Source organism: Hemiscyllium ocellatum, chromosome 13 (assembly GCF_020745735.1).
Source record: "Hemiscyllium ocellatum isolate sHemOce1 chromosome 13, sHemOce1.pat.X.cur, whole genome shotgun sequence".
NCBI lineage: Eukaryota > Metazoa > Chordata > Chondrichthyes > Orectolobiformes > Hemiscylliidae > Hemiscyllium > Hemiscyllium ocellatum.
This window is the reverse complement of record NC_083413.1, coordinates 81,526,636-81,553,789: the sequence shown is the minus strand read 5'-3', so window position 1 is coordinate 81,553,789 and position 27,154 is coordinate 81,526,636. Positions and strand designations below refer to the sequence as shown.

Sequence of the window (27,154 nt, the reverse complement as noted above, 5' to 3'; positions counted from 1 at the left end):
TTTTAAAGTGTGCACTGGATATTTAACCATAAAAATATAGTACTCAGTACTGTCAAAGGATGAATTCAACTACTGAATTCAAACATTCCTGGACAGATTCCTTAACTACCTCCTAATGTGGTCTTTGATCCTTGAGTTTACAGACTGTGGTTCAACACAGTTCTGTTGCTGCTGATGGCCCACAGCACCTCATGGATTACCAGTTTCAAGTTTGCTGGATTTGTTTGAAATCTATCCCAGTCAGCATGGTGCTAGTGTCACACAACACAATGGTGTCCTCAATGTGAAGACAGAATTTCGTCTTAGCTCAGACTGTGCAGTGGAATTCACCAAAATTAGATTAGATTAGATTGCTTACAGTGTGGAAACAGGCCCTTTGGCCCAACAAGTCCACACCAACCCTCCGAAGAACAACACACCCAGACCCATTCCCCTACATTTACCCCTTCACCTAACACTCTTGAATAAATGCATCTACAATAGATAGATGTTGAGGATGGGGTCAAGTAAGTTTTCCCTCTGCAATTGTTTTGAAGATGAACAAAAACGAGGTGTTGCATTGTTATTTTGGTAAGATGCTTTACTGCACAATAAGTAAAACATGTAGAACATGAAATATGATTAAAGTCAATTGATACAATCAGTCTCTGTGTATTGTTCCAAAATTAATGTCCATGTTTACAACAGACCACTTGAAGGATTTGTATTTAACTTAGAGAGGGGCATGTGCTCCACAATCTGACCAATTGATGTGCAGGGGTTATTTCTCTCTCAGTTTCCGCCACTGCCTCAACATTTTTCAAACCCAGTGTACTGACCAAGATTTATGGCGTTGATTTGAACTCGAGTGAGCCGATGATAACCCTGCACAAAATGAGTCAGAGCCTGAGCAGTTTTTATCTTGCAGGCTGATAGGCCATTTCCTGTAAAAATGCAGCAGCTGATTGATAGGCAAGAATGCTGGTATTGGAAGAATGCTACCAGTAACGAGGACAAGGTGGAACAGGGAACACTGCCACAAATTTGTAGTTGGGGGAGCAGTAGAGTCCAGACCAGCAGAAGTCCCAAGAGGGGAACCCAGGGAAGAAGCCCAAATATTTACAATGCTTTGCCTCTGATGAGGAGTCAATCCTGTTGTCCAGAGCTAAGGACATGGGCAATAATGCTCACTGACTACTCATACCTGTCAGGCCAGCACAGCCTGACAGCATAGCACAGCTCCAAAAGCTGAGAGTCCTTTCTTTATGAAATTGTAAGATTGTAAGATGGGTGCCCAATTTCAGCACTCGCACTTTCCCCCAACAATCTCAACCCTGTTAAGGTGCATCTCAAAATTATGGCTCTTCTCTGTCTGGGTTTAGATGTATTTTGATCAACTCAAAACCAAAAGCAGTGAGGATCACCCCATAAAATAAGATACTGCTGGAAGACCAGCATAGGCCTGGAAAGACTGGAGAATTACAATACTTCAGCTGGGACACTTGTCTGAACTTCAGTTTTAGATTTCCAGTGTTCAGTTTCTCTTTTTAACTCTGCTAATTCACATATAACACAACAACAAACAGAAGCCACATAAAACCAGGCTTTACTTCTGTCCAATCCTCCTCCCTCCTTTCTTGCTTGATAACACAATATATAATTCCACACAGAGCTGGGCAGGGAATATCATCTCATCACTCAGTATTTCCCAATGGTCTGCACAGTGGTGTAAAGATTCAACACTCTGCTCTGAAACTCGCTCAGACTCCTGGACTGAGGTTGCCCAGTCTTTTGACTATAAGAATTCTGTATGAACGTTATGCAGACTCAATCAGTTTGTAGTGGACATGGGCCCATTGGCAAAACATGTCACAGTGTCTGGTCACCTCTAAGAAGCTGGTGGCTTTAAAAGGGGTGGGCTGGGTAGCTAGTTGTCAGCCTTGCCTCACTGTGCCTTACCTCATATTGCAAGGTTATGGGTTCAAGTCTCAATCCAGAAATCTGCTTCCAGTGCATTGCTGAGGGAGTGCATTGTCACCGAAGTCCCATCTATTCTTGAGGCGGGTGTAAATTCTGAAGAATAGGAATAGATGTCTCCCTAGAATATTGGCCAATGTTCAATAAAAAGCTGAAACAGGTTATCTGGTCATGATCACACTGCTATACATGATGTACATGGAACTGGTTTCCAGGTTTGTGTAATGACAACAATTAAACAGAAATTAATTGACTATGAAGTGTTTCAGCTCTCCCTGAAAGTGCGAGATAGATACACGTTCTATTTTTCTTCAAACAGAAGTGCAACTTGGAATTGGGCTTGATACTGTATTAATTCTTCCTCAGCCGTAATCGTCTCCACCATGATGAGCACAAAATTAGCAAAAATCAAAATCTTGCAGCCAGGTCTTCCAATAAAATCTATGTTCTTGTAAGTGAGTTCACTGAGTGAAGGCTGGGAGGGTTTTATAAGGATTTAAAATTCCTTTTGGATCCAGAATCGCTTTCATCTGCTGCATCATGTGCACTGCTGCCCTGGACTTACTGAAATAGATGCAGTTCTTCTTTTTGAAGCCAAGTCCATGCTCAGCACTGATACTGCCACAATGTTTTGCAATCCATTCATACAGGTAGGGTTCAATGGAGTCCAACAACTGCTGGTCAAATGCGGGAGACACAATGTTCAAATGTAAGTTTCCATCGCCTAGAGGAAGTTAAAAAAAGACCTTTAAATACTGACAGTCCATTCCTCGCCTTTAATTAGTGATGTTGCTAATTATGTATTGCTTATTTGTTTAATTATATATTCAGGCGATGGGCATTAATGAGGTTCTTGTCTGTGCTCTGGCAAAGATTCTTGTGGCATAGTGGTAGTATCTCTACCTCTAGATCAGGAGGGCTCGGTTCAATTCCCACTTGCTTCAGGGGTGTGCCATTATGTCTCTGAACAGGCTGACTCAAAATATTTAAATTACAAATCACGGGGTGATATGGCAGAATGAAAAGTTCCTATCTCCAAGCTAGAAGGTCTGGCTTCAAGTCCCATCACAAGCTGTGATGGCCATTGAGGTATCAGAACATGTCAAATAGGTTGGCCCAAGAAACACACAAGGAGACTAGGAGGTCTTGGAGCAGAGTGGTAGTATCACTACCTCTAAGCCAGAGATCTAAATTCAAGTCTCATCTTCCCCAGAGATGTCCCATACATTCCCGAACAGCTGGATTAAAAATAATTTAAAGGAGTGAATTAGTGGAGGTGTTGTTGGGCGAAAGTATACAATAAGTAAGATTGGCTCTATAAGTAAACAACTGGAAGTGTAAAAGTCATTTATATAAATGATTTGGATGTGAACATAGGAGATATAGTTAGTAAGTTTGCAGATGACACCAAAATTGGATGTGTAGTGGACAGTGAAGAGGGTTACCTCAGATTACAACGGGATCTTGATCAGATGGGCCATGGGCTGAGAAGTAGCAGATTGAGTTTCATTTAGGTAAATGCAAGGTGCTGCATTTTGGGAAAGCAAATCTTAGCAGGACTTATACACTTAATGGTAAGGTCCTAGGGAGTGTTGCTGAACAAAGAGACCTTGGAGTGCAGGTTCATAGCTCCTTGAAAGTAGAGTAGCAGGTAGATAGGATAGTGAAGGTGGTGTTTGGTATGCTTTCCTTTATTGGTCAGAGTATTGAGTACAGGAGTTGGGAGGTCATGTTGCAGCTGTACATGACATGGGTTAGGCCACTGTTGGAATGTTGCATGCAATTCTGGTCTTCTTCCTATCGAGGATGTTGTGAAACTTGAAAGGGTTCAGAAAAGATTCACAAGAATGTTGCCAGGATTGGAGGATTTAAGCTATAGACAGAGGCTGATTAGGCTGGGGCTGTTTTCCCTGGAGCGTCAGAGGCTGAGGGGTGATCTTATGGAGGTTTATAAAATCATGAGGGCATGGACAGGATAAATAGACAAAGTCTTTTCCCTGGGATGGAACAGTCCAGAACTAGAGGGCATAGGTTTAGGGTGAGAGGGGAAAGATATAAAAGAGACCTAAGGAGCAATTTTTTCACGCTGAAGGTGGTACGTAAATGGCATGAGCTGCCAGAGGATGTGGTGGAGGCTAGTACAATTACAGCATTTAAAAGGCATCTGAATGGGTATTTGAATAGGAAGGGTTTAGAGGGATATGGGCCAAGTGCTGGCAAATGGGACTAGATTAGGTTGGGACATCTGGTCAGCATGGACAAGTTGGACAGAAGGGTCTGTTCCCATGCTGTACATCTCTATGGCTCTACAGTATTGGGAAATGGTTTTGGTGGGATACTCCTCAGAGGGTTGGTGTGGACTTGTTGGGCCAAACGGCCTGTTTCCACACTGTAGGGAATCTGTGACTCTATGACACAGCTCCAATTCTGTCCTTCACACAATTTGTATTTTCTCTTCACCAAGAAAGATGCAGCCAAATTCATAGTGAAACATAATGTAATTGAAATGGATAAAGAAAGCTAATGTCACCAGAACAAGGATACTGACGGATGTAAAGGTAGAAATTATGGAATTACTATCCATAATCATCTAATCTTCTTCGATCCAGGGTTGTTTAGGAAGACTGGAAATTTGCAAGTATTACATATTTGTTTAAAAAAGGTGTCAGGATAAACTTAGCAATTATAGAACAGTTTATTTCTCCTCATAATTGGGGAAACTTTTAGAAGCAATCGATTCAGACAAATTTAAAGGTCATTTGGACAAGTATGGATTAATTAAGAAAAGCCAGCATGGACTTGTTAAGGCAAATCACGTTTAACCAACTTGATTCAGTTTTGAGATGAGCAGCGTGCTTGATGTGTTGAATCTGGATTTCCAAAAGGCATTTGAATAAGTGCAACATTTAGCAAGAAAGTTGAATCTTGTGTGAAAAGAGGATATATTGTTGGTTAACAGTTGTTTCTCAGTCTGGAGGACAACATACAGTGGGTTTCCACCCAATGGTTTCAATTAAGACCATGATTTTTCGATCTACATACATAATAGACTTAAGTACACAGGCACAGTATCAATATTTACAGATAATACAAAATTTGAAAACATTGTGAACTGTGAGAAGAGTAGTGATGTACTGCAATAGGACATAAACAGGGTTAGTACACGGAGTGAACCCCAAGCAGATGAAATGTAACATAGGGAAATGCAAAGTCATGCAGTCTGGTAGGAAGGACAAAAAGAGGCAATATTAACTAAAAAATACAATTCTAGAGGGACACAGTAACAGAGGGACCTGAGGTACTTGTGCACAAATCGGTGAGGGTGACAGGGCATGTGTAAGAAACTGCTTAAAAAGACAAATAGGATCCTGAACAAAAACGGTGAATATTTTATAAAACACTGGTTTGAATTCAATTGGCATATGGTGTCCAACTCTAGACACCAAACATGAGGAAGGATGTGAAGAGTTTGGAGGGGATGCTGAAAATTAATTATGAGAATATTCCCAAGGATGGGGAATTTCAGTTACATAGATTGTAGAAGAGAAAGTTGACTAGCTGTTCATAACATTATTCTGAATATTTGCTGCCTTGAAAACTCTTGATCAGTAATTAAAAGGGACCTGAGAGACAACTTTTTCCACACAGAGGCTGGTACATGTATGAAATGAGGAAGTAGTAGAAGCAGTACAATCATTTAAAAGACGTTTGGACAGGTACATGGATGGGAAGGGTTCAGAGGGATATGGGCCAAACGCAGGCTGATGGGAATGGTTCTGTTTAGGATATCTGGTCAGTATGGACAAGTTGGACCGAAGGGTCTATTTCCGTGCTGTATGATTCTAAATATACTCCTCTAAATAGTGCCAGGGAGGCAGCATGTTTTAAAAAAGTGTGGAGTGGCTTCATTCTAAACACAGTTCTGACAGAAGAGGCAACAAGTTTTAAAAAGTGTGCAGAGAGCAGAGATCGACTTCATTCTGAACACAGCTTCAAGTCAAGTTTAAAAAGAGGTTGGACAGCAGGGAGTGGCGGGACAGAGACAGGGTGTGAAAAACAAGTTTAAAGGACTGTGTCTATGTAATGAAAGTTCATAAGGGGTTGGAAAAAGTTAAAGAGGAGGGCGGCTTAGGAGAGGTTATTCCAGAACAAGTAATAGCACAGGAAGTATGGCAAGTGCCAGGAATCTAATTTCAGGCACAGCGGGTAAGGGAACAACTATGGGAAGGGGGCCAGTCATTGCAGGATTGGGGATATTGTTCTTAAATGAGTGCAGTATAGTAACAAGGTATTGAGCTTGTAGCGCTAATTGAAATTGGCAAGTACAATATCGTGGGTATCACAAAGATGTGGCTGCAAGGGGATCAGGGCTGGTAACTCAATATCAAAGGATACACATCCCATCATAAAGAAAGGCAGATGGGCAAGTGTTGCCTTGTTAGTAAGAAGTGAAATTAAATCAACCAGCAATAAGTAATCTAGGGTTGGAAGGCATAGAATCTGTGCGGGTAGAGTTGAAGGACTGCAAAGGAGAAAAGACCCTGATGAGAGTTTTGTGCAGGCCTTCTAGTAGTGGTCAGGATATGGAGCCGAAAATAAATCAGGAAATAGAAAAGACATGAAAGAAAGGCACGATTACAATAATCACGGAGGATTTCAATATGGAAGTAGCTGGGAAAATCAGACTGGTAGTAGATATCAAGAAAAAGAATTTTGGAATGTCTCCCAGATGGTTTTCTGGAGCAGCTTGTGGTGGAGTCCACTGGGGCAGCAGACAATTCTGGATTTGGTGATGTCTAATGAGGCAGACTTGATGAGGAGGCTTAAGGTGAAGGAACTTCAAGGGGGTAGTAGTCATAATATGATAGAATTCACCCTGCAGTTTGAGAGGGAGAAGCTGGAATCAGATGTAAGGTATTACAACTGAGTGAAGATAGCTACAAAGACACGAGAGAGGAGCTGGCCAGAGATGATTGGAAGAGGAAGAGGATGGAGCAGCAATGGTAGATAATTCTGGGGATAATTCAGGAGGTGCGGCAGAAATTAATGTCAAAGAAGAACAAACATAATAAAGGAAAGATGAGACAACCATGGCTGACAAGGGAAATGAGGGTTAGCACTAAAACAAAAGAGAAAGGATGCAATGTGGTGAAGATCAATGGGAAACCAGAGGATTGGGAGGCATTTAAAGACCAACACTGGATAACTAAAAAAAGCAATAACGGGGAGAAGATGAAATATGAGGATAAGCCAGCTTGTAATATAAAGGAAGGTTGCAAGAGGTCTTTTAGATATCTAAAAGAATAGAGAAAGATTAAGGCTAATCAAGGATAATAGTAGGAAGTTGTTTGTGGAGTCCAAGGAGATAGGGGAAATGCTAAATAAATATTTTTTTGTCAGTATTCGCACTGTAAAAAGACAATGTTGTTGAGGAGAATATGGAGATACAGGCTAATAAACAGGACTGAGGTTCACAAGGAAGTGTTAGCAATTCTGAAAAGTGTGAAACTAGATAAGTCCCTTGGGCTGGGTGGGATTTATCCTAGGATTCTCTGGGAAGTCAGGGAGGAGATTGCAGAGCCTTTGACTTTGATCTTTATGTTGTCATTGTCTATAGGAATAGTGCCAGAAGACTGGACAATAGCAAATGTTGTTCCCTTGTTCAAGAAGGGGAGTAGAGACAACCCTGGAAATTATAGACCTGTGAGCCTTACTTTGGTTGTGGGTAAAGTGTTGGCAAAGATTATAAGAAATAGGACTTATAACCATCTAGAAAGGAATAAGTTGATTAGGGACATGGTTTTGTGAAGGGTAGGTATAAGACTCTGTTCAGGCTGCATTTGGAATACTGTGAGCAGTTTTGGACTCCTTATCTAAGGATCTGTTGGAGGAAGATCCAGAGGAGTTACAAGAATGATCTTGGGGATGAAGGGTTTGTCATATGAGGAACAGTGAAGATTCTGGGTCTGTTCTCGATAGAGTTTAGAAGGATGAGGGGGGATATCATTGAAACTTACAGAATAATGAGTGGCCTGAATTGAGTGAACATGGAGAAGATGTTTCCACTAGTAGGTCAGACTGGGACCCAAGGGAACAATCTCAGACTGAAGGAATGACTCTTTAGAACTGAGATGAGGAGGAATGTCTTCAACCAGAGGATAGTGAATCTGAGGAACTCATTGCCACATTGTGGACTCCAACTTATTGAGTGTATTTAAGACACAGATAAGTAGGTTCCTGATAAGTCAGAGGATGAAAGGTTATGGGGAGAAGGCAGAGGAATGGGGTCAAAAAATATTTCAGCATGATTGAGTGGTGGATCAAGCTCTATAGGCCAAATGGCCTAATTCTGCTTAAATCTATGGTCTTATGCATTGGAGTTTTAATGAGTAGAGTTATATTATTCATAACTATTTATTCATCGCTAGAGTCAAACTACTTGTAACAGTAATTTTTGTTATGTATGGAAACCCAGTCTTTTCTTTCTATTAACCTGGGTCTGGAAATCAGGTAAATTGTGAATTCTGCACACTTCTCAAAATCTTCACCTCTTGTGATGACTTGTGTGAATTGTGAGGCTTGATTTCCAGGCCACACCAGTGACTCGTAACATCTAACAAAACTGACAAATGGGACTCAACGGTTTAGTATATTCAGATTTTCAGAAAGCTTTTGATAAGGTTTCCCACAGAAGGTTGACTACAAAGTTTAAAGCACGTGGTATAAAAGGTAATGTACTGGCTCGGATTATCTGGATGATACAAAGCAAAACAGGAACATCTCATGTGTGGAAGATGTAAAATACTTTCAAAAGGATTTGGATAGGCTTAGTGATTAGACAAGAACATGTGAGATGGAATATGATGTGGAAAAATGTCAAGTTATTTACTTTGGTTGGAAGAACAGGGATGTACAGAATATTTCTTAAATGGTGAGACGGTGGAAAGGGACTTGGGTATCCTTGTCAATAAGTCGGTGGAGACTAAGAAGCTATTGGGAAAGCTAATAGAATATTAGCTTTCATTGCAAGAGGATTTGAATATAGGAGTATTGAAATCTTGCATAATAACAGAAATACAAATAAAAGTAAATAGGAACCTATCTGAGAGGAATTCTTACTGTCTACCCAAATAAGCAGCACATCAGTAATCTCACCAAGGTGTCCATAGCCAACGACACGTTTGGCCCTCACCCCTAGTCTGTTCCTCATGTCAATGACAATCTCATAGAATCTCTCCAGTGGTAATGAGATGTCATATTTGTATACAAAGCCATCATGGACCAGTGCTTCAGTGATGCGTTCCCGCAGAGCCCAGAGTGCCTTCAGAAAAGAAACAATTGACATATTAGAATACACAGAACGTCTAGCACACAAATACATCCTTGTGAATCCTCCTAGCAACTATGACTGATGGATTCAGACATCGTGTTTCCTTTTTACGGTATAGCTATATGATGAATGCTTTCTCCACCATATACTTTATATTGCCCCCACAGAGACAGTGAGTCAAAAGGCCTCTTTCTATGAAATGCACGTCACTGAGAGAATCATTAAACTGAACCTTCATTTATTGATTAATGCATGCACACCCCACACAAGGCAGGTTTAGTTGCTCTAGCAAGTTACAGTTCAGAGGAAAAGAACAGGTTATATATACAAAGAAAAACAAAAATACTGCTGATGCTGGAAATCTAAACACAGAGAATGTTGGAGAAACTCAGCACATCTGGCATCATTTGTGGAGAGAGAATCAGAGTTAACATTTAAATTCAATATGACTCTGAAGAAGTGTTTGGGTTTGTTCGGTTCAGTATACACATAGACTAGTGAAAGGTCAGACCTACAATAATGGTCAGGCAGTCTCATGGTGAAAGAAGATCTCGCCTCATTAAGAACTGTTTTGGCTGTCCCACATTTGTGAGAAGGTGACCTCCACCTGTTTGCGGTCTTTGCATTATAAATAAATGTACCCTCTCCTTTACAGAGGCACCATCTGTCACAAAACGCTACCATTCCTGTGTACTCTCCTCACTGTTTTTCAGTCAATGGAATGGTGAAGGGTTTGTTACATATACACATACTTCTCCTTGATTAAAGACAGGAGCAATATAGACACTAAAGGCAGAATTTAATCAGTTAGGCATGGATCCCAACTGTGGAAGCAGAAACATGCAACCTCCTGTTGCATATAGACAGCAAAAACTTCAAATTTAAAAGACATTTAGATAAGTACATGAATAAGAAATGTTTAGAGGAATATGGGCCTACTGCAGGCAGGTGGGATTAGTTTAGTTTGAGATTATGGTCAGCATGGACCAGTTGGACCAACGGGTCTGTTTCATGTTGTATGGCTCTATGACTGCTTAACTGGAGAACAAAGTTTGCGGATTTGGAAATTCATCTGGGAGCCAATCCTTGCTGTCTTTCTGCAGCATAAGTATTTCACCCCCATCATCCACCACTGCCACCCTCCTCACAATTCTATAATTGCCTGCGATCCTACCATTTCCACACTCTCCTGTAGACCAAACATCTCCTGGGACTACTGCCCATCATTCCGCACTTGCTGGGAATTCCTTATTGCCTTCTTCCTTCCCCACCCTGTGCTTTGTCCTTTTTGCAACTGAATCACCTCTGAATCACTGTCTTGTCTGTTAATTCTCCCAAAGACAGCATATTTCGATATTTTCTTACTCAGAACTGCAGAACAGTGTTGTAATTAGAAACTGACATGTTACTTCAAGATGTTGTGGTTTATGAATCATATCACAACACATGATAATTTAAGATTTTACGTAACAAACAACAAAACAGCAATAAATGGGGAGAAATCTAATAATCAACAATCAAGTCAGCCATTTGTGCTGCTGATTTACTAACCTTTTCCTGTCTGCTCTATTGTATTCTCAAAGTTAGTTTCCATCAGAGCTGAAATCTGGGTTAAATGCACTTTACCTTGTTCTTATTTTCCTCAGTAGCCACAGTTCCATCAGCTACGAGACCAGAGGTCATGACTTTCTCCAGGAAATGACTGAGTTTCTCTTGATCATGATCATCATTGGAGCCTGATGTTTCTATCAAGATGTAAAACGGTGTTTCTGGAGAAAGGTGAATGACAGAATCTGTAGTTAATGGCAGCAACAGTACCAAATAGGAGGAGGAATAAAAAGAGATGGATTGACAAAAGCAAAAAAAAAGGAAGATGGGGCGAAAGAGAGAAGCTTATCAAGGAAAGGCCGAGCAAACAGAAAAAAAAAGAGAGGGAGAATTTGCAAATGAGAGATATAAATAAAGAGAAAGAAAATAAATAAGGTAAATCTGATCAGAGAAAGTGATAAAGGTTACAACGCTATCCCATCTACACAGACGAGAAAGACCTGACACTCAGTGCAATTTAATGTGGAATTTGAGCAATAATCAACTGCAGTTGCAAACATAATTAGACTTTAAATTTAAATTGTATTTTCACGACTGACTGTCAGGAACGATTACACATCCATTAGGAAAGAGGAGGTCCTTGTTGATTTGTATATTTTACAATATTATTATAGAGTGCACTCCCCATGCACACGAGACAAGAACACAATACATTTACGTATCATAGTTAGAAAGCGCAACAGAGAAGCAGCGAGTCGCTCAGTTGTATATTTTCTACGCATGGTCCAGTATGTATTTCCCACATCACATGATTCCCACATTCCTGAGAATTAATAAAAGGGCATTTAATATCACCATCTTCTGTCACTGTTTTACTGTTACAGAGTAACATCCTCTTATAACTCCATTCATCCTCAAGACAATAAAATTGTGATTGTCAACAATCGGTTTAAGATGAATTCCTTTTTACAAGGAAATGAGAGCTTAGTGATAACGGTGGTATGTTACTGGACTTGTGACATAAGGTAGTATGAACAAAATAGTGCTACACAAATTGCTCAAATTGGTTAAATTAGCCATCTTCAATCATATTGTGCCTGAAGTCTCACTCGGTTAATTCCAGTCAATATCATGGTCATCTCTGACTATAAAGGACAAACATTCCTCAGATAGTAATTCAGAGATCTTAATTCATAGTCCATTGACAAACAAATTTAAGATTCACCATAACAGCTGTGGATATGGGGATAGATTTTAAATATTTAAAGTCAGTAGACTTTTGGGCGGCACAGTGGCACAGTGGTTAGCACTGCTGCCTCACAGCGCCTGTAGACCCGGGTTCAATTCCCGACTCAGGCGACTGACTGTGTGGAGTTTGCACGTTCTCCCCGTGTCTGCGTGGGTTTCCTCCGGGTGCTCCGGTTTCCTCCCACAGTCCAAAGATGTGCGGGTCAGGTGAATTGGCCAAGCTAAATTGCCCGTAGTGTTAGGTAAGGGGTAAATGTAGGGGTATGGGTGGGTTGCGCTTCGGCGGGTCGGTGTGGACTTGTTGGGCCGAAGGGCCTGTTTCCACACTGTAAGTCTAATCTAAGATCTGGAATAAAAAGCTAGTCTCAGAAATAGTGACCATGAAACTATCACTTGTTTCTAATATCCTTTAGGGAAGGGAATCTGCCATCCTTCCCCAGTCTGTCTACACGTGACTCCAGAACAACAGCAATGTGCTTAATATTTGATTCATAGTGTGGAGTCACAGAATCACACAGCATGGAAACAGATCCTTTGGTCCAACTCGTTCATGCTGATCAAGTTTCCCAAATTAAACTAGTCCCACGTGCCTGCGTTTGGCCTATATTCCTATGTGATGCATCACAGAAGGCAGTGGCTACCTCTAACAAGACAAAATCTACCAACTGACTCTTGTCACACAATGCATTACCATCACAGAATCCTTGATCATCGACATCCTGACAGTCACCACTGACCAGGAACTGAACTGGGCCATTCAAATATATGTAACCTAAGGGCAGATCAGAAGCTGGGAATCCTGAAGCGAGTAACTTACTTCCCAATTCCCCAAAGCCTGCCCACCATCTACAAAGCACAAGTCAAGAGTGTGGGGGAATATCCTCCATAGCCAGTATGAAATGGAGCTCCAACAACAATCAAAAAGCTTGAGACTATCCAAGATAATGTAACCCATCTCTTCCATGTTCAAAATTCACTCTCTCCACCACTGATGTACAGGTGGAAGATCATTTATCTGAACATCCAAAAACCAAAAAGCTCCAAAATCCGAAGGTTTTTGTGAACATTTTTCTCATTAACAAGGTTGTTTGACGTGCAAACAGTTAAGCCGAGTCGACACCTACTCAATGCGTGTCATTCAGATGAGAAGCACTGACTGGTCTGTTCTTTCTTAGAAATCTGCTCCTCCAGTAAGAAATTTTAAAATGTCACCATTAAACTGTCATTTATTCTGAAAACCGAAAAATTCCAAATTCCGAAAAACAGCTGAAAAAAAATTCCAAGCATTTCAGATAAAGAATCGTCTACCTGTAACCCGGAGGTAGTTTGTACCTGCTACAAAATACAGTGCACTGACTTGTCTAGGGTCCTTTGACAGCATCTCTCAAACCTTTCCTGAGGGCAGTAGATACATGGAAACACTGCCACCTGCAATTCCCTTCCAAGCCACATACCATCCTGACTTGGAAAAATACTGCCGTTCCCTCACTGTCATTTTGTTAAAAATCCTGGTACTCCCTTCCTACAGCACTTAGCCTCACGGACTGCAGCAGTTCAGAAGAAAGCAGCTCACCATGACCAGGAGCATTTAGGGACAGGTAATAAACAGTGATGCCCACATCCTATTTACATTTTTTTAGAAACATCCTGTCTATATGGCAAAACCGTGTATGAGACATTGCTGTTGTCTCAGAACTATGAGCAAAGAGGTTACATTCAACTGAATTAAACAAATGTGATGTTAATTACCACTCTTCACATCCACTTAGCTGTGAAATAAAACAATCAGCCAGCTGTATCAGACCTTGTTTCACAAAACAAATATAGAAAATTGCTGGAAAAACGCAGTTTTGGTAGCATCTGTGGAGGGAAAGCAGAGTTAATGTATCAGGTCTCGTGACTCTTCTTGAGAAATTGTTTCATCAAATATTTGTCTCAGAGTTGAAGTACTTGTGCGAGAGAAACAACATTCAGTTCAGGTCATTAACTCCTGCCAATTGTTTAAGTAGTTATGTGGATATGTGATCACTCATAGTCTGATCGAATGGTGCAACAGGCCTATTCCCATTCATCTTTGAGTTAACTCCCACAGTAGTAAGAGGTCTACACTATTTATGGCATCTGCTGCCATAGATCCATGGAAACCTAGGGCAGAACCAACTGTGATCTCATTTTATTTTCTAATTCTCCTTTTACCTTGCAGTGGGTTTCGCAGTTTAAGGTGCTCGCAGACAACCTCTCTACAACTGTAATCCAAGAACTCAAACGCAGAGAGAATTTCACCCAACATGCTTTTGGATTCCTTGAATATATCCAAGATCTTCTCAAAGCTGTCACAACCTTAAGAGACAAAACAGATCAATATTGTGTATATTGTACAAGGTCAAAATACCCTGCTGATAATAGCTCTACCTCAGCAATATCTCCTCCACTGTGATTAAGTTAGCAGACTATTGTCCGACATTCAGTACTGGATGAGCAATTATTCTCCCAACTAAGTATTGGGAAGACAACCTGTTTATTCTCTAGCCACTGACTGCACTTCTCTCTCAACAACTCCCTGAGGCTGAAACAGACTTAGTGTCACATTTGACCCTGAGATGCGATCACTACTCCATATCAGCACAATCACAAGAATGCTATTTCAACATCCTTCACAGCACCTGACTCTGTCCCTTCCTAGGCTCATCTGCAGATAAAACCCTCACCTCTACATTTTAGCCCAATCCTTGCTATTGTAGTGCATTCTTGGCTAGTGTCCCATATTCCATCTGTCATAAACTTGAGGTCATTCAAAATTCTGCTACCATGTCCTTACTTGTGGCAAACCCGGTTCGCTGTGCTCACTGACCTACAAATACTCCAGGTTAAGACTTGATTTTAAAATTCTAACAATTGACTTGCCCCTCCCTATCATTATAATCTTCTGCTACCCACAATGCAAAGAGATATCTGCCCTCATCTAATTCTGGCCCCCTAAGCTTGCCCAATTTTAATTGTTCCACCAGTGGCCCATGTGCAATCAGCTACCCAGTACCCAAGCTCTAGAATTCACTCCATAAATCACTCTGCACCTAGACCTATTTTTTTTTGAGGTACTCTTGGCCATATACCTTAATATCATTTAATGTGGTTTGGATGTCCAATTTCACATCATAATCTTTCTGTGAGCTACCTTGGTTCATTTTATGTTATAAAGCAAACACTATAAAGAAAATATAACTCCAGGTATATTTTAAAGGATAAAGCATGAACACTTTACAGGGCTAGCATACCACATGACTATTATACATTACTGCACAGATATTCTGTACATTGAGATCATTCTGACTGAGATACATTATTGCGTAAATATTATACAGGGTTTGGAAGGTAATCAGACAGAGGTACGTATCATTTGTTAAAACAAGGGAAATTTTTTTTGATTCCCAATACATCCAAAGCAAATGTGTTTGTCCAATATGGACACACAACAATGAGCTAAGAATGAGGTAGCAGATCCTACACAAGGGGGAAATTAAATAGTTGGAATGAGTCAAATTGTCAGAGTGGGTCATACACCACTTGTCACCTCACTAGTGCTAAGCTAACTGAGAGTCTGGGGACACAACCTAGTGAAATCAGCCAGCAAGGGAAACAAGACTTTGGATGGCACAGTGGTTAGCACTGCTGCCTCACAGTGCCAAGGACCTGGGTTCAATTCCAGCCTCGGGTGACTGTCTGTGTTGAGTCTGCACATTCTCCCTATGTCTGCTGGGCTTCCTCCCACTGTCCAAAGATGTGCAGGTTAGGTAGATTGGCCATGGCAAATGCAAGGGTATGGGGATAAGGTAGGGGGTGGGTTTGAGTGGGATCCTCTTTGGCAGGTCGGTACAGACTCGATAGGCTGAATGCTTTTTCCCCAGATCATGTCTCCTGATGGGAAGTGGCACGAGCCTAGTTCTAAATATACGTGCGTCATGGATACACATTAAAACCCATGGTCACCGGAGTAAGTTGTATCTTTGCAATTATATCATCACCAAATGAGAAACGCGTCACTTCAGATTCACCACTGATTGAGGGACTGAATATCAGGAGAGGTCACCTTCCGGGTGAATTTGGGATTGTCAGCTTCTAAGATTGGACCCATGGGAAGAAGGCTGAACTGTTGCACTGAGCTCAAGTGGCACTGATCCCATGAGGTAACAGTATGGTTGAAGATTTCCTGTCTGCTCCCATCACACAACTGACTGAATCACTCAACTGTGTGTAGCTAATCATCTGGCTATAATATGACTGTATGTGGTTAGCTCTCCTGCTCATTTCCAGTCCTTGCTTCATCAGAACTATGCCAATGTACAGATTCCACACTGGGAGTTCTGGTGTGTGTACGACTTCTGGAGTTGCTGTGGTGTGGGGAGGTTTTAAATTTCGATGGCCTCAGAAAAGGTATTACTGATTACAGGAGGATCACCAATCACTCGGCTTTTAATATTTCAGAACAGTGCAACGTGAGCATTTTACAAAGACAGCAGCACCAACACAAACAAGGTCCTCACTGGGAACTCCTTACTCAGCGATATCAGCTGGGTCTGAAGGCTGCATATATGGATTACACTGCAGTTATTACACTTCCAAACATATGTATAAATACTGTCTTTACCTAGTAGTGCTACATTGACAGCAGGTGATTTTCTTGGACATAGAATAGACACAGCAGTGATGATTCCAAGTGTCCCCTCAGCTCCTATGAAAAGCTGCTTGAGGTCGTAACCTGTATTGTCTTTGCGAAGGGATGATAGACAGTTCAAGATGGCTCCATCTGCAAGTACCTACAAGCAAGAACAGAGTACGAGTGAATGATGTATGAGAATAATTGAAATGACATTCACTGAGCAATAAGAACTCAGAGGGGCCAACAGATCGAGTGGTAGCTCGAAATCAGTAATGACAAAAAAAAGCCTTATTGTTCCTGCTGTTGGAACAGTGAGAAACTGAAAGAGGTAGAGCACTCACAGATTTGATAATGATGAATGTAAAGGTCCCGGGGACAGGTTTGGAGCATGAGACTAGTTGAGTAAGTCTTTGGGAGATGGTAAGGACACAATGGTTCGAACAGCCTCCTTCTGTACTGTAAAATACTATGATTCCATGATTTCACAAGAAATCTCACACTGGTGCTAGAGAAAGCCAGCATTGCCTCTGATCCTGAACAGTCTGGACAATAACAGGAATAAATTAACAGAAGGAGTCACTTCACTCCTCAAGCCCGCTCTGCAATTCAGTAAGATCATGGCTAATCTGTGAGCAAACTCTGCTTATACACATTATATCCAATGATACCTTTGATAAACAAAAATCTATTAGCCTAAGATTGACCTAACATTAACTGTCCTGTGTCAAAGAGAGTTCTAATCTTGTAGTATCAAGTACAAATGTTTCCTAAATACATTCCTTACTCCTGGTGCTAACATTTAGACTATGCCCCCAGTCGTACCTAAAATAAATAGCTTCTCTCTATTTACCCTCCTGGTTCCCCTTAATATTTGAAAACCTTAATCGAATGACCCCTTCACTTTCTAACCTCCAAGGAACACAATCGTAGTTTTTGCAAGATCTTGTCATAATTTAACCCTTGGAATATAGTTACCATAAATCTGTGCTGCACTCCTCCCTAGCCCCTAAGATGTGATGCCCTGAACTGCTCTCAGTGATGCCAAGTGTTGCCTCAATAGGCCCCTGCAAAACTGAAGAATGACTTCTACCTGTCTGTATTCTAGTTCTCTACATGCATTTTACTCAACTTTATTTTCTGTGCTTACCTGCAACGTTTTACTTGGACTCCTAACTCTTTCAGGATCTCCACCATTCCTAGTGTTTCACCATTTAGAAACTACTCTGAGCCATATCTCGAGGTTTAACGTGAATGATCTCACACTTCCTTACACCAAAATCCATTTACCATAGATTTTTTCGACTTAATTAATTAATTCATTTCTCTTTGTAATGTAATGTTTTTATCTCCACTGTTTACAATGTCATCTATCTTTCTGTCTTCAGCAAGCTTGAATATGAGGAAGGGTCACCGGACCCGAAGCGTTAACTGCGATTTCCTTTCACAGCAGCTGCCAGAATCACTGAGCTTTTCCAGCAACTTCTGTTTTTGTTTCTGATTTACAGCATCCACAGTTCTTTCGGTTTTTTATTGAACATGTGGTTCTTTATGCCATCATCTAAGTCACTTATAAATAGGCACTTATTTGAGGGACTGGCACCATTAGTCACATCCTATCCATTACCCCTACCCTCTGAATTCTGCCGCTCAGACAATTTTCTAAGCAGGTCAATAGTTTCCCTCATTTCTATGACCTTCAGCTTTAGTGAACAGTACCGAGACTTAGAAGAATGAGACGGTAGAGACAGAGATGGATCTGGAAGTGTATGTTTCAGCAGCAAGGGATTCACAGTAGTTTATAAAACTATTGGATTGTATCCCATCACTGTCAATGAAATATCGCAATTTCTTACCACTTCCAGTCCCAGTACTGTCCCACGCAGGGAGCCATATCTCAGCAGTCTCAGTCCACCAGCATTGGTTGACACGTTCCCACCAATGTGGCAGCTCCCTTTCGACCCCAGGTCAAGGGGCATGATGAAATCCTGTTCCTCAAGGTAATTGTTCAAGTTTTCCAAAATGCAGCCAGCCTCACAGATAAGCACTCCTGAAAGCACAGAGATAAAAGAGTATGAATACCATCCCTATTTTATGGCATCTTATCCTATATTTTCTGCCCTTCTGTCAATGGGGTACAGTTCCACAGGGACCAGACTCCTTTCTGAGTCTCACCCATGTGGTCCTATATCACACAAATCTGGACTGCAGGCACAGGATTGGAGATCAACACAACTATGCCTGATTCCTTCTGACTCAACAGACACTCATTTGCAATCCCTCCCTCTGTCTCTGTCCTGCAGATTCTGAGCACAGGTGAGGGCAGCCAATTCCACATCAACCTGTTGTTTTTGAGACTGAACAGTCAATCTGGACCTGGACAGTGAATCCTGCCACTAACTTGTATGTGACAAGGGGAATATTTCTGTATTTGGGAAAGGGAGTGTTGCAGTGTGAATAATTAGTTGGAATCACTCACAGGATTTAACATTCTTGGAATAATAGCAGTTAATCTTGTGTTTGGCCAAGGGTTGAAGGTTACAATTTACAATTGTCAGCAACAAAAATTATTCTTACCAGAGTTACTGTTGAAACTGATTATGTTGTCCATTTGAACAGTTGAAATAATTATCTCATCGAACACTGGCACACTCCCTCCCACCAATCCAGTGTTGCCACCCTGAGGATTCACAGCCAGATTCCGACTGTTACAGTATCTGACCAAAGGAAATAGTATACTGTCATAGTCAAACATATCTGATCATCTTAATCATTAACAAAGTCAATCCCACTATGAATGTTAATGCCATTCCCACACCGAGTACCAGTATCAACCACATGCCCAAGGTTATCAATAATTACAATACCACTTTATGCAATTAAAATGATTATAGCATAGAAGGTGGTGATTTGGCCTGTCATGCCTATAGCAGCTCTCAGCAAGAAAATGTATGTTTGTCCCAGCTTTTCCCCATGGCCTTGCAAATTATTATAACTATTCATTAGAAAGTACTAAGAGTTATTAGCATTTATCAAGTCAATCACACTATGTGGGAACCCCAATCACACTGTGACACTCAAGACTTTCACACACAGGGTCCCAAAGAATGTATTTCACCCTTGCCCTGTTTTCTCCCGACAGTCTGCAATCCACACAGGGCCTCAGGCATACCTGTAAGTCATACACTGTTTTGCGATGATAGATTTGAGGCTAGTCCTGGCCCTCTTGTGCTTCTAGAATTCAGCTTGTAACCAACAATAACATGAGGTGAAACGATGACTGAAAGTGCACTTACCTAAGAATCTGAGAAACCTCTTCCGTTGTCCGAGGTCGCAGTAACAGCTGGCTGCGCCCTGCAATTCAAAAAGAATTTAACTGAGTTACTGATCAACGAATAATTAAATTAGTGTAATCATATAATAAATAACCATTACCAGCATTTTCAGTGACATTCATATTGTAAACTAAAAGCTTCGAATACCAGTTAACAATACCCAGCCTTGTCTGCTCCTGTAGACTGTCTCAATCTTGCTTGATAATTACATCTACAGTTATGATCCAGTATCAGGGCTGCTGAATAGAAAGATATAATTGTCTGAGATAACGTTAATGTTTCCAGATTGTATCTCACTCCTGGTGTTGTGCAAAATATGAATCATCCATGAGGTCCCAGGCAACATCTAATTTCCTTCCCCTAAAGGACACTGTTTAACCAGATGGATATTTATAACAATTGACAATGGCAGTTGCCATTAGGCCAGTTTGCTTTTTTTTAAGACTTTTATCAAATTCAAATTTCACCATCTGCCACGGTGGGATTCAACCCCATGTTCCAGAAGCATTATCCTGAGGTTTTAGATTTCTTGTCTAGTGACAGTGCAATTATGCCAGTGCATCCCTGAATGGGGCAGTGGTACCAATGGTCATTTACCTATTGGCCACTACTGGCCACACGCCTGCCGTTCACACAATTGGAATCAGGACCTACACCATGCTGGTAAAATTCTGACCAAAGTACTCAAATGTCTTAGTTACCAGGCTTTTCACCCATTGCAGAATTATGCTCCCAGTTGATTTTGAGAGTTAGTACTGCTGCCTTGGCATCAGATATTCTTCTCATCACTCTTTCCCCTAATGTCTTCATTAGGGTCAGGGCCTTCAGCTGTACAATCCCCCCCTCCTTAGATCCTTTCTTCCATTGACAAAAATGAACTAAGTTGCCACCTTTTCGGTCAATCCTTCAGTCACCCTTTCTGATCTCTCTCTTCATGCTCAGTCTTAGCTCTCTTACATCCACAGTGAAGCAACATTTTATATTAAGGGCATTGAAAAACTGCATTGATGTTTCCACTATTTAGAAGATATTTTGCTTAGATAACAGCCCAAAACTCACCTGCTGGGTATCTTTATTCCATATGTAAATAACCTAAATTCTCAGACTCGGATATTTCCAGCTCAGGAGGAGGCCATTGGCCCATTGTATCCATGTAGGTCAACAAATATCTTACTATGTTAATCCCATATTCCAGCTCTTGACCGAAAGCTGAAGATTATGACAATGCAAGTCATTATCTAAATACTGCTGAAATGTCATGAGAGTTTCTGACTAAATCAGCCCTTCTAGCAGTTTCCAACAATCTCAGTTTAGATTGGATTACTTACAGTGTGGAAACAGATCCTTCGGCCCAACAAGTCCACACCAACCCTCCAAAGAGCAACCCACCAGAACCCATTCCCCTAACACTATGGGCAATTTAGCATGGCCAATTCACCTGACCTGCACATTTTTGGACTGTGGGAGGAAACCAGAGCACCCGGAGGAAATCCACGCAGACACAGGGAGAATGCGCAAACTCCACACAGAAAGTCGCCTGAGGTGGGAATTGAACCCAGGTCTCTAGCACTGTGAGGCAGCAGTGCAAACCACTGTACCACCATGCCCTATGTAATTAAAGGCAACTTGCTCCTCAATTTGCCTTTAAGCCTTTGATCTCTTACCTTAAATCCATGCACCTGATTATTGACCCCTCTACTGATGGGAAAAGTGTCTTCCAATCTATCCTATCTATGTCCCTCATAATCTTATACACCTCTATTGAGAGGTTCTCTCCAGCTCCAGCAGTATCCTGAGTAGTCTTCTCTCCATTACAACCTCTGTAGAACAATCATGTTCTTCCTCTAATATAGGGAACAAAACTACACACAGCATTTTGAACATTTTCAACATAACCTTCTTCTTCATGTATTTAGATCAAATTCCCTACAATGTGGGAACAGGCCCTTCAGCCCAACAAGTCCACACCGACCTTCCAAAGAGTAACCACCCAGACCCATTTCCATCTGACTAATGCGCCTAACACTACGGGTAATTTAGCACAACCAATTCACCTGATCTGCACGTTTTTGGACTGTGGGGGGAAACCCACGCAATCAGAGTGAATGTGCAAACTCCACACAGACAGTCTTCCGAGGCTGGAATCAAACTTGGGTCCCTGGCGCTGTGATGCAGCAGTGCTAATCACTGATCCACCATGCCGCCCTAGCCATGTAGGTATTCTATCAACTAGGCAAAACTGGGGACTGCAGATGCTGGAAATCAGAGTCTAGATTAGAATGGTGCTGGAAAAGCACAGCATGTCAGGCAGCATCCGAAGAGCAGGAAAATCGACGTTTCGGGCAAAAGCCATTCCTCAGGAATGAAGGCAGGGAGCCTCCAGGGTGGAGAGATAAATGGGAGGGAGGTGGGGCTGGGGAGAAGGTGGCAAAGAGTACAATGGGTGGATGGGGGTGGGGATGAAGGTGATAGGCCTTCCCATATGCCATAAATCCCATATGCCTTCCTAACTATTTTATTTATTTCCTCCTACTATCTTCAAATATATACACCATGGTACCTCAGATTGTTGATACTTTACAGGGCCCAACCATTCATAGTATAATCCCTTGCCTGTTATCTCTCCAGGTGCATTAACTCTCACCTTTCTGGGTTGAATTCTATTTGCCACTATCTGCCCAACTGACAAGCCCTTTGGTATCCTCCTTAAGTTTACGACTATCAATTTTTGTGTCATCCACAAACTTCTTAATCATATCCCATACAATTAAGTTCAAATAATTAATGCACATTATAAACAGTAAAGGTCCCAGCATCTAACTCTGTAGAACCTCAGTGGAAACATACTTTCATTCGTATAAACATCCCTGTACCATCATCTTCTGCTTCCTGCCTCTCAGATCAAATGAGCTCTTACGTTCTTGACCTGTCCTCCATGAAGAACCTCATCAAAATCTTTGTTGAAGTCCATATAGACCACAATAAATGTATTAGCCTCATTAACACTCCTGGTTACCTCCTGAAAAAGGTTATCGCATTTGTCAAACATGATCTTCCCTTAACAAATCCGTACTAACTATTTCTGATTAATCCATCTTTCCAAGTGCAGATACGTTTTGTCCTTTAGAATTCTTTCGAATTTGTTCCCTAACAAGGAGGTTAGATGGACCAACCTGGAATTTCCTGCCTTGTACCTTCTTCCCTTTTTTAAATAACAGAATAACATTAGCAGTTCTCCAGTCCCCTAGCAACTCACCCTCTGGCAGAGAGGCTTTGAAATTATGACCGTCCATGCTCTCTTCTCCCTTAACAGTCTGTATTATCTCATCTCAGCATGCAGATTTATCCAGGTTTCAGGCTTTAAACCCTTTAATACTTAGTATCTCTCTCTCTCTGTCTCTGTTAATTTCATCTGATATTTCACCATCCTCCATTTTATACCTATACTATAGCACCAATACATGTATTCATTGAGGACTGCCAACATCTTCTGAGTTCACACACATATTACTCATATGGATCCTAATGGGGCCTACTCTTTTCTTAGATATTCTCTTGTCTTTGTATATTTAAAATATCACTTTAGGTTCACCTTTATTCTACCTTTACTTCTCATACACTCTCAGCTTTGCGGGTTTTCTTCCTGAGATCCACCCTGCATTTTGTGTACTTCTCCAACAGCTCTGCTGCATTGATCTCTGGGTATCTGCCTTAAGCTTCTTTTTCTTTCTTAAATACTAATCTTTGTCCTTTAACATCCAGAATTCCCCAGTCTTAGTTTAATTAGCATTTCCTCCCCAGCTCATCTTCAGCTTTTTTCATAGCTATCCCAAATCTATCTGTGTTACAGTCACTAAAACTAAAATGCTTCCCTCCCGACTGAATCCCCTTTCACTTGACTGGACTCACTTCAAAATATTAAGTCCAGAACTTCCCTCTCTTTTGCTGGGCGAAAAAAAAATCCCCTGGAGTTAAGTTAAGAATTTTGGTCTATCTATACTTTGCATACTAAAACTATCCTAATTAATATGTAGATAGTTAAAATCTCTGACTATTGCTGTCTTATTATTCTTTCATTTTTCTGAAATTTGCTTGCATATTTGATCTGCCAACTCTCCTTGACTGTTTAGGGACCTATAGCAAATCTAATAGCATGTTTACACCTTTTGTGTTTCTTTATTTCTCCCCATATAGCCTTATTTTGATGACTCTCCCATAACTCTCGTCTCTCCTCTGTGCATTAATTGAATCCTTGATCAATACTGCGAGTCCTTCTGTTTCTATCTCCTTCTCTAGTTTGTCTGAATACCCTACAACCAGGAAAACTGAATTGCCAATTCTGTCCATCTTTTAGTCAATTTTCAGTCATAGTTATGGTATTGTTCCCATACATACCCTCAGCTCATCTGACATATTCGTCAGGCTCTTTGCATTAAAATACATGCCATGTTCACTGACTCAAATAATTCAACCGTGTCTGCTCATTGCTGATTTTTGTTAACTATTAAAAATTAAAACGAAAATTTTAATTTGTAAAACACTATTTTTCTTACACAATAACTTCCATTAGCATTTTTTTCATTTTTAGGTATTTCCTGCTCTTTGCTTCAATATGTTTATGAGCGATATTGATATTAGCACACATACTCCTGGGCGTCACAAAGAGCAGCCTCTTTCTTATCTTGTCCCTGCCTTCCAGTCTCACTGATTTGTATTTTAGCTGTGAGTTCCATCTCAGCTCTGTCCCTTCTCAACTACTTGTCAGACTCCCAATCCCTTATCAATCTAGTTTAAGTCTATTGCAGTAGCATCAGCAAACTGTTCCTGTCCAGATGTAACCTATTAATTAAACATTTGGTTAAATTCCTCCATGTGAAAAATCAGGTAGAAGTTGTAGTTAGTGCACAAGAAAAGATTAGGACAGCTCCCTGCTTGAGTATAAGTCAGAGAATCCACCCAGGGGACAAATTCTGGGATGATCCTGTTACTTCACACTCTTGCCTGAACACAACCAATACAAATGCAGCTGTACCTCGCATTGTCCGCAGCCAGTCTACATTGCTCGCTTCCAGAATATCGGGATCAGTCACCACAGAGCCAGGCAGGAGTCCATTAAAGAATGCTATGTCTTCAGTTGTGACAGCAGCAAATCCTAACCGTTGGACATTGTATCGGATATGTGTGAACTCCACATCTCTGCTCCTGTAACCAGTGGTCCAGTGAAACTGTCTCTTCCTCAGTTGTGGCTTGCTGAGCATGGATGAGATGTGGAGATGGGCTGAAGATGCCATTGATTTTCTGCCAGAGTGATGCAGCCACCGTTTACACAGAGCTCTGCGGCACTGCATTGCACAGCTCAGGAGGACAATGGCATAAGCCATGAATGCCTAATGCACTGGAGACAAAAAAAAAATCAGCAGAACCAAGCAACAGGAAGATGGATTGACAGCTTAAGATGATCCAAAGGATGAGGGCAACTCACTAAATCCAATGACAGGAGGAGACAGGGACAGACCATGATATCCTAATCATAGGGGTATAACGATTTACTAAGCTTAAGATGTCTGTGTGGCAGGAAGAACTAACCAGCCTAACCACATTTTTGGCTCTTGTTCTGTAGCCCATTTCAATGTATCGACACAAAGATAGATGGTATTATAAACTATGCAGACAGACAAAACTACGCAGAGGTATTATAGGTTCTGAATGTAGCAAATAAATTTCAATGCTTGCAAGTGTGCAGTCATCTTCTTTGGGCTTAAAGGGGCTGAAGGTGGTACTCTTTCAGAGGTGAAAATCTATAAGCAATGGAAATCCAAAGAACTTAGACATTCTACTATCTAGGTCATGTAAGTATATATAAAGGGTGATGGTGTTAATGTCGAGGTCTAGAACACAAGGGAGTAAAAGTTGACATCATCTGTACAAAGGAGAAAGTGAGGACTGCAGATGCTGGAGATCAGAGCTGAAAATGTGTTGCTGGAAAAGTGCAGCAGGTCAGGCAGCATCCAAGGAGCAGGAGAATCGACGTTTCAGGCATGAGGAAGAAGGGCTCATGCCCGAAACATCGATTCTCCTGCTCCTTGGATGCTGCCTGTCCTGCTGCACTTTTCCAGCAACACATTTTCATCATCTGTACAAAGACTTGGTGACACCTCACCTGGAATAGCTGTAACCAATTCCACGCATTGCAGAATGATGCATTCACCATGAAGGATGTACAGTGTAGGATGATTCCTAGACTTTAAGAGTTAAATTAGGAGAACTGACAAACTGGGAGAGGAGTATATTTAGAGTCATACTGCATGGAAACAGACCGTTTCCCAACTCGTCCGTGCCCACCAGATATCGTAAACAGAACAAGTCCCATTTGCCTGTGTTTGGCCCCTATCCCTCTTAACCTTTCCCATCCATGTACCTGTCCAAATGTCTTCCAAGTGCTGTACTCACCTCTGCCACTTCCTGGTTCCATACATGCACCACCCCCTGTGTGAAAAACTTGCCCCTCAGGTCCCTTTTAAATATTGATCAATAATTTTCAAGATAGCAAAGGCAGAGAGGAACTATTTCTGCACATTAGAGTCCAGGATGGAGCCACAGCTGAAAAATAAGACCATTCAGGAGTGAAAATTAGCAAACACTTCAGCAGGTAAAGCTAGAACCCTCTCCTGTAAACAATGCCCTGGCGATTGCTAATTTTAAATCTGAGGTAGAAACATCGAATAGGCTGACAACTGGTGAATTTTTGCCATTGAGAGGAGCAGGTGAAGAGAGAGCGGCAAGTCTGACGGGCTGAACGGCCTCCAGCTGTACTGGGAGGATGTCAGACACTCTCCCCGCGGGCTGCAGCGGCCGTGGAGGGAGCGGGCAGCCTGAGGGCCCGGGGGTGGGGTATGCCAACCTCGGCCCGGCCAAGGCGGCTGCTTCCTCCGCTCGGCCTCGGCCTCAGCCTGGACCCTAACCTACTGCAGCTGCCGCCTGCAGCGGCCTTCAGGCCGGGCAAGCGGCTTCCCGCGAGACGGGCGGCGCTCATACCGCGGTCGGGAAGAGGAGCAGCCGGAGCGTCCGGTCCGGGGGGGGGGG

General features: G+C 41.6%; 1 protein-coding gene across 2 annotated transcripts; it reads right to left on the bottom strand.

The window, feature by feature from the left end:
* Positions 1-574: 574 nt before the first annotated feature.
* d2hgdh (D-2-hydroxyglutarate dehydrogenase) lies at positions 575-27,154 on the bottom strand. Of its 2 annotated transcripts, none has more exons than XM_060834339.1 (11): positions 27,107-27,154; positions 26,522-26,671; positions 25,104-25,466; positions 20,033-20,090; positions 19,314-19,453; positions 18,593-18,786; positions 16,728-16,896; positions 14,279-14,422; positions 10,913-11,055; positions 9,112-9,277; positions 575-2,680 (listed from the first exon to the last, which is right to left on the bottom strand). In XM_060834339.1, exons 3-11 carry the CDS (start codon positions 25,450-25,452, stop codon positions 2,418-2,420), a joined length of 1,626 nt encoding a protein of 541 aa, XP_060690322.1. In that variant the 5' UTR covers positions 25,453-25,466; positions 26,522-26,671; positions 27,107-27,154; the 3' UTR covers positions 575-2,417. The 2 variants fall into 2 exon arrangements, with proteins under 2 accessions (XP_060690322.1, XP_060690323.1); XM_060834340.1 differs by adding an exon at positions 26,232-26,313 and having other exon boundaries at positions 26,522-27,137.

Bases quoted from the DNA above. Each gene is read 5' to 3' on its own strand.
- d2hgdh (XM_060834339.1), bottom strand. From the start codon at position 25,452: ATGGCTTATGCCATTGTCCTCCTGAGCTGTGCAATGCAGTGCCGCAGA. The intron at 18,787-19,313 runs GTAAGAATAATT...CTGTGCTTTCAG, and splicing joins CAGTTTCAACAGTAACTCTG to GAGTGCTTATCTGTGAGGCT. The intron at 16,897-18,592 runs GTAAGAAATTGC...TCTTGCTTGTAG, and splicing joins CAGTACTGGGACTGGAAGTG to GTACTTGCAGATGGAGCCAT.